Raw genomic sequence first — 7,989 nt, forward strand, 5'->3', positions numbered from 1 at the left:
TATCAACCTTCTCTTCCTTGATACTCTCTTTGATTTTATAGGCCTTTCATCCGCGTCAGATGGGCGTGGCTGCGACACGTCGGGGCCAACTCTCCTTTCTCTCCTTTCTTCTTCTCTTCTTTCATTTTCTTCCCTTTCTTCATTTTCCATCTCTTCTTCTAGCATCGCTATATATCCTTCTGTTTGATCCAACTCGAGTAATGCATTTGGTGGATCTGAACGCATCACTTGAGTTGTTTCTTACTCTTGGTTGAGCGATGCTAGAATAACTCCAAATACTTCCTCTTCATCACCTCTTGCTAACTCTGCCAAGTCTTCAAGGTTATGCTCTCACGCAGGACTTTCAGAGGCTGGGATAGGTGGAGTGAATGACGGGGTGCCCACAGGTGTGTGAGGCGTCCCCGGAGAGGATATTAGGATAGGTGAAGGTGATGGCTGGTTAGACGTGTCTGAATCAATAGGGTAAAATATGGCTAAGGGTTTAATGGATAGAGGGTGAGGTGGACGCACCGCTGGAGATGGTGCGGTATGGGCATAGGTAGGAAGGGTTTCATGCGTTGCACCCACCAAGGTTATGTTCGGGATAAATGGTGGTGGGGCAGGCTTGGTATAAGGTTTGGACACGGCCATAAATGACGGACACATCCTGGTCTTGGCTGGTGTCTTTACCCTTAGTTTAGAAGTAGACTTGGGTTTTTGTGGGGTTTTAGCCCTAGGCCGAGAAGTTTTGGTCAGAGGGTTTATAAGTTTCTTGGAGCTCTTGGACAAAGCTTTCATGGAGGTGGAAGGAGGTGTAGGGGCGACCAGACGCTGAGTAGAGGTAGCGCTGCCATAAGAGGCTTTCGATTGGGTAAGGACGGAGGTTGATTTCCTAGGGCTAAGTGGTGGTGAACTTGAAAATGAAGAGGAAGAGAAGGAACTTATCGGCAAATCCTTGCCTAGGCTGTAGCTTTGGTTCTGAGAATCTGAGTCGGACGACATTGTTCACCGGAGATGCTGAGTGAGAGAGAAAAAATAGAGGTTTGGTGGATCTAAGGTTCTAGGATTTCTGAAGAAATGGAGGTTTGTAGTCGCGGTGAAGGAGAAGAAGAAACGGTTTGGTTCAAATGAGGTTTTTGTAGGGGGAGAGGATGATCGTGGCTGACGTCAGGCGGCGCCAGACGTTTGCAATTAATGCAAATTAAAAGGGTCGCCTCGTTTAGCCAAAACACTCGAGTGTTTTGTGTTTTCGACACGCGTCCTTTCAACTGCCCCATGCGTTGGACTTGTGTCTAACGCGTCCAATGTTTCAGTTTTAATTATACACAACTTTTCTAAAAGAAAAACAATCAAATTTCCAAATTTTGTAAAGGCAAAACAATCAACTTAAAACCTTCAAATAACTAAACTAACAAATTCAAACATAATTTAAAATACAGAATGCAAAAGAATAAGGTTGAGAGAGGCGTCCCTGGAAGATGTGGCGTTACAATCGCAGAGATGCCTCGACGCGAGCTTCAACTTGTCTCGCGTAGTGCAAGAGATGAATTTTGGCGTTCCACTTCGTCTTCAAAGTACGGTTTAATCCTTTGATCGTTTACCTTGAACACATCAGTGCCATCTTCTCGTATTAATTCCACAGTACCGTAGGGAAAGATCGTTTTAATTATGAAGGGCCCAGACCATCTAGATTTCAATTTTCTTGGAAACAGATGCAAGCGTGAGTTGAACAATAAAACTTTCTGACCAACAATAAGTACCTTTTTGTTGATGCATTGGTCGTGCCAATGCTTTTTCTTTTCCTTATAGATCTTGTTGTTTTCATATGCATTCATTCGCCATTCTTCGAGCTCGTTGAGCTGAAGCTTGCGTTGAACGCCTGCTGCATCCAGATTCATATCCAACTTCTTTACTGGCCAAAATGCCTTATGCTCTAACTCTACAGGAAGATGACATGCTTTACCAAATAAGTGAGTAAGAAGGCATACCTATAGGCATTTTGTATTCAGTCCTGTAGGCCTAGAGTGCTTCATCCAGCCTCTGCGCCCAATCTTTCCGCATTGTGCTAACGACTTTTTCCAGAATTGATTTGATTTCTCGATTTGAAATTTCTGTCTAACCATTTCTCTGAGGGTGGTAGGCGGTAGCAATCCTGTGCCTGACATTATATTTTGCAAGTAATTTTGAAACGATGCGATTGATAAAATGCATACCTTCGTCGCTTATCAGGGCTCTCGGCATTCCATAGCATGTGAAAATATTCCTGATAAGAAATTTAGATACAGTAGACGCGTCATTTCTGGCACAGGCTACTACCTCTACCCACTTAGATACATAGTCTATAGCCAACAGGATATATTGCTGACCACAAGACAGAGGGAACGGGCCCATAAAATCTATGCCCTAGACATCAAACAACTCCACTTCAAGAATATTATTCAAGGGCATTGTGTTCCTTGAAGAAATATTCCCTGTGCGTTGGCAGGGGTCACAATTTTGAACAAACTCTCGTGCGTCCTTAAAAAGGGTGGGCCAAAAGTAACAGCATTGAAGGACTTTCGCCGTGGTCCTTTGCCCACCAAAATTCCCACCATAAGGAGAATTATGACACTCGGCCAGGATGCATTGTGTCTCCTCCCCTGAGACGCATCGATGCAATATAGAGTCTGGGCCTTGTTTGTATAGAAACGGTTCGTCCCAGAAATAAAACTTACTGTCATGGACTAGCCGTTTCTTCTGCTGGGAATTGAAGTTTTCAGAGAACTGCTTGGTGGTCAAGTAATTAACTATATCAACATACCAAGGTTCCCTGCCTTCAATTCTAAATAGACTCTCATCAGGGAATGCGTCCTTGATGTCGTTTTCCTAGACTTGCATTTCTTGATTTTCAAGCCTAGACAGATGGTCAGCCACCTAATTTTCTGTTACCTTTCTGTCTTGGATGTCAATGTCAAATTCCTGTAGTAGTAGAACCCATCTTATCAGTTTCAGCTTTGTATCCTTCTTGCTCATCAGAAAGTTGATGGCTGAGTGGTCGGTGTATATGGTGGCTGATGCACCAACTAAGTAAGAACGAAATTTTTCAATACTGAATACTACAGCCAACATCTCTTTCTTAGTAGTTGTATAGTGTTTCTGAGAGTTGTTTAATGTTTTGGATGCATAGAAGATGGGATGTATCAAGTTTCCCTTTTTCTACCCTAACATAGTTCCCACTGTGACATTACTCGCGTCACACATTAGAATGAAATGCTGCGTCTAGTCCGGGGCTGTTGTCAATGCATACTTCAAGGTTTCGAACGCGTCAGTGTAGTCTTCATTAAAAACATAGGGCCGGTTCGCCTCCAATAATGCGCTTAGAGGTCGCATAATCTGAGAAAAGCTTCTGATGAACCGTTTATAGAAGCCGGCATGTCCTAGAAAACTTCTTAGCGTTTTGACATTCGCTGGTGGTGGAAGTTTTGCTATTACATCAATCTTGGCCCCATCCACTTCCAAGCTAGCCTTGGATACTTTATGCCCCAAAACAATTCCTTCTATCACCATGAAGTGACATTTTTCCTAATTCAGTACTAAGTTTGTTTCCTCGCACCGAGCGAGGACGGCTTCTAAGTTATCCAGGCATGACTGGAATGAGTCTTCAAAGACTGAAAAGTCATCCATGAAGACTTCCACGGTCCTCTCCAATAAGTCAGAGAAAATGACCATCATACAGCGTTGAAATGTCCCTGGTGCATTGCATAGCCCAAAGGGCATACGTCTAAATGCAAAAGTGCCAAAGCGACAAGTGAACGTGGTCTTCTCTTGATCTTCCGGATCTATTAAAATCTGGTTGTAACCAGAATAACCATCGAGAAAATAATAGAATTCTTTACCTGCAAGTCTATCAAGCATCTGATCGATGAAAGGAAGAGGAAAGTGGTCCTTTTTAGTTGCTGCGTGGAGTTTCCAATAATCCATACAAATTTGCCAGCCTGTGACAATTCTTGAAGGAATGAGTTCATTGTTACTGTTTACTATCACGGTCATTCCTCCTTTCTTGGGAATGCATTGAATTAGACTAACCCAACTGCTGTCAGATATCAGATAAATAACTCCCACGTCCAGCCATTTCCAAATCTTCTTTTTGACCACTTCTTTCATAATGGGGTTAAGCCTTCTTTGAAGCTCGATTGACCCCGTCTTCCCTTCCTCCAGCCTAATTTTGTGCATAAAATAGGATGGAATTATTCCACGAATATCTGCAAGTGTCCACCCTATTGCGCGTTTATGTTTCTTCAACATATGCAAGAGTGAATCTTCATTAGGCTTTGTGAGATTAGCGGAAATGAAAACAGGTAATGTATTATTAGTTCCAAGAAAAGTGTATTTCAAATGTCCAGTAACTATTTTAATTTGAGTTCAGGTGGTTGTTCGAGTGAAGGACGCATTGGTTTTGTCTGCCGCTCACTCAGACTTGGCGGCTCAGATTCCTTCAGGGTTCCCTCCAACGCGAGAACTTCACACACTAGAGTCTCTTCTTCAGTCAATTCAATATTGTTTAGCTGAAAATCATCACTGTCTAGGAATTTTAATGCGTTGAGCACATTAAATTTCACCTCTTCATTATCCACGCGTATGGTTAGTTCACCTTTATGCACGTCAATCAGAACTTTTCCAGTAGCCAAAAAAGGGCATCCAAGGATGATTGGAACCTCCCTATCTGCTTCATAATCCAGAATAATGAAGTCTGCTGGGAATATCAGATTGTCAACCTTCACCAAAACATCTTCATTCCTCCCTTCCGGGTATTTAATTGTCCTGTCAGCGAGTTGAAGGATGACAGAAGTAGGTTGTGCCTCGCCAATCCTCAATTTCTTAAAAACTGAAAGGGGCATGAGATTGATTCTCGCTCCTAGATCGCACAACGCATGACCCAAATCTAATCCTCCAATTGAACAAGGAACTGTGAAGCTCCCTGAGTCCTTCTACTTCTGTGGTAGCTTGTTGCTTACTAACGCGTTTCATTCCTGCGTTAGTTCTATTACTTCTTTCTCATTGACTTTTCTCTTTTTCGTCAAAATATCCTTAAAAAACTTCACGTATGTTGGCATCTACTCCAAAGCTTCTATGAGTGGCATGTTGATGTGCAGCTACTTTAGGAGCTCGAGAAAGCGCTTGAACTGATGTTCATCATTCTTCTTCATCAGACACCTGGGGAATGATGCGTTCAGAGGCACCTCCTGCTTTGCCACGATAGACGTGCTGGTTTCCGAATGGCTTGTATTTTCTGGCATTCTCTCTTCCTGATCCGTTGAACATGTAATGCGTTCTTTCGAAGGACTATTGTTTCTTCGATTCATCTTTCTTTCTGCAAGGGCTCTTCCACTCCGCAATGTCACTGTATGACATTGCTCTTTCCCGTTATTATTCCCAAGTGTCTCTATACTGCTAGGTAGAACGCCTGGCTGCCTGCTTTTCAACTCGCTTGCAATCTGCCCCACCTGGATTTTCAGGTTTCTAATTGATGACGCCTGGCTCTTCGGCATTGTGTCGTTTTGGGCTATGTATTCCTTCAATAAGTTCTCCAGCAGAGTTCCAGAACTCGATACATGGCCACCTCTATTGACGGGCTGTTGATGTGTTTGTTGATACATTTGTTGAAAGACAGGTGGCGGTCCATTCCTTTGCTGATGGCTCGCGCCTGGGTGGTGCTCTTGCTGATTTCCTCTTGTCTAAGAAAAATTTTGATCGTTTCTCCATCCAGGGTTATAAGTATTAGAAAATGAGTTATTCTTGATGAAACATACTGACTGAAGGTTAAATCTCCGTATCCTACACAGGTTACTATGGGTTGCCCAAACGCCTCCACTTGATTCACCTTCTGTTGGTTTGGTGCGTTACCTAGCGTTATGTTCTGTAGAAGGCTAGTCATGGTAGCCACTTGAGCAGAGAACGTGGCTATCGCGTTGGCATCAACCGAGTTAATGTTCTAAGATCTTCTTCTCCTGTCATTTCTTCCATCGTATGTGTCATCTACCCACTCCATGTTATGCTTGGCAATGCGGCTTAATATTTCTTTAGCTTCAGTATAGGATTTGTCCATCATTCCTCTGGCTGCTGCTGTGTCTGCTGCCATCTGTGACACCCTGTTTAGTCCACCATAAAACGTCTCCATCTGAATAGTCAAAGGTAGTCCGTGGTTCGGGCAGTTCTTGACCAAGCCCTTGAAATGCTCCCATGCAGCGCTTAAGGTCTCAATGTCTTCTTGTTCAAAGTTCATGATTTCCCGACGCCTCCTCGCGTTGGTGGTAGGTGGGAAGTATTTTTGCATAAACTTTTTCACCAACTTTTCCCATGTGGTGATTTCCCTAGACTCTAATGAACTCACCCATTGCTTTGCGTCGTCTCACAAAGAATAGGGAAACAAGGAGAGCCTGATTGCCTCTAGTGTGATTCCAGGAATCATAAAGGAATTGCACGTTTTCAGGAAACGCTTCATATGGGCATGAGGATCTTCGCCACGGCTACCCCCAAATTGCCCAGCAATCTGAAGCATTTGGAGCATAACAGATTTCATTTCAAACCTAGTTCCATCAGACGTCGGATATATGATTCCTAGAGAGAAATAATATAGCACAGAAGACGCGTATTCTCTCATAGGATGCGTGTTGTTGTTTGCCATCAGGATTGGGTTTTGTGCAGCGTGAGCCAGTTGCTGAGCTAGTTGTTGATTTTGTTGTTCTTTTGCCATTGCTCTTTCCCTTTCATGTTGTCTGAGTAACTGTTGCCTCAACCTTCGACGAAGGTTGGATCGATTCCTACGCCGGAAGGTCCGTTCAATCTTGGGGTCGTATCTGAACTCAGGAGTGTTCTCCCTGTTCATACACGTTCACAAGCCTAGGCGTAGCTTGTAATACTTCCCTTAATTGAAGTGTCCCTACAACAAATACAAATGGAATTTCTGGTTAGTTCTTGTTGCTCAATCCCCGGCAACGGCGCTAAAAACTTGTTCGCTTGCTATCATGAGATGCTTTAGGAGTATATAAAGTGAAACCAATTGGAAGAATAAAGTCTAAGTGTTGTGTTCTGCCTTGATGCATTTAAATGAATGCAACGCGTTGGGGCGTTAGTATTATGCACAGAAGGCACACAACCCCTTATAATAACGTTCAATTTTCCTAGATTAAACCCAAGAATAAATCTAATCTAAGTTCCTAGCAAGTCCAGGGTCAATCACAGGGATTCAGTTTCACTAACACAGATCATGCGTTGTACTTGCAGTAGGAGGTTTTTCCTAAATGAATGTGAAAGATGTATTATTTACACTAACATGCTATGCCTGTGCAAGATAATACAAAAGAGTTGAGTGGAAAATGAAGGATCATGTGAAAATGAAATTTAAGTAGGTGGACGCACCGGTTAAAGATAATTGCACACAACTGATGTAATGTGAATGAAATGGGATGGGTTGCTTATCTTTCTGTTCATGCGTTAGACATCATTAAACACTTTTCAATGCGAATAACATACAAGCCTATCTCTAGGGTGCATGCGTCTAACTTAGAATGCAAGAAACACCAATAAGTCTATCTCTAGTTGTATTAGGCGTCCTACTTAATGCGGCTTAGCTATTCTTTCGAACAACTAAGTAAAGAAGCTTTCACCAAGTTGTCAAGTTGGTTTAGGCATTGGAACAGAATTATGCATAAAGTACTAATGCTTTCAACATAAACAGAAGATAAACAATAGCAAAAGTGATGATCAAATATATGAATTTTATAAAGGATCAATGAGTCTTTACAAAGAACTATATTCAATCAAAATGAAATGGAAATGATATTAAGAAAGAAACTGAGTCAAGCCAAAGAATACAATCTCTTATAGTTCTTTGGCTCAATCTTGTTGTGTACAATCACTTTAAAGAGTCGAGGACAGAGTATCTTTCTCAAGAATAACTTTCTCCACTCCCTGGCCCATGGTGGTGGTGGTTCTCAGCTCCTTCAATCGTCTTACACCTCGGCACGACTT

At 42.5% G+C, this 7,989-nt stretch overlaps 1 protein-coding gene and 1 non-coding gene across 2 annotated transcripts; one reads left to right on the top strand and one right to left on the bottom strand.

Annotated features, from left to right (window-relative positions):
- Positions 1 to 330: 330 nt before the first annotated feature.
- On the bottom strand, positions 331 to 981 carry LOC120084184 (vegetative cell wall protein gp1-like). Its single transcript, XM_039040077.1, has one exon. The coding sequence runs from the start codon at positions 979 to 981 to the stop codon at positions 331 to 333; it is 651 nt and encodes a 216-aa protein (XP_038896005.1).
- Positions 982 to 6,152: 5,171 nt separating this feature from the next.
- Positions 6,153 to 6,255, top strand: LOC120084278. Its single transcript, XR_005483643.1, has one exon. It is a non-coding gene; the product is annotated as a small nucleolar RNA R71 (small nucleolar RNA).
- The last annotated feature ends 1,734 nt before the right edge of the window (positions 6,256 to 7,989 follow it).

Source organism: Benincasa hispida, chromosome 8 (genome assembly GCF_009727055.1).
Source record: "Benincasa hispida cultivar B227 chromosome 8, ASM972705v1, whole genome shotgun sequence".
Taxonomy (NCBI): domain Eukaryota; kingdom Viridiplantae; phylum Streptophyta; class Magnoliopsida; order Cucurbitales; family Cucurbitaceae; genus Benincasa; species Benincasa hispida.

Coding starts and splice junctions, on each gene's coding strand:
- LOC120084184 (XM_039040077.1), bottom strand. CDS start 981: ATGTCGTCCGACTCAGATTCTCAGAACCAAAGCTACAGCCTAGGCAAG.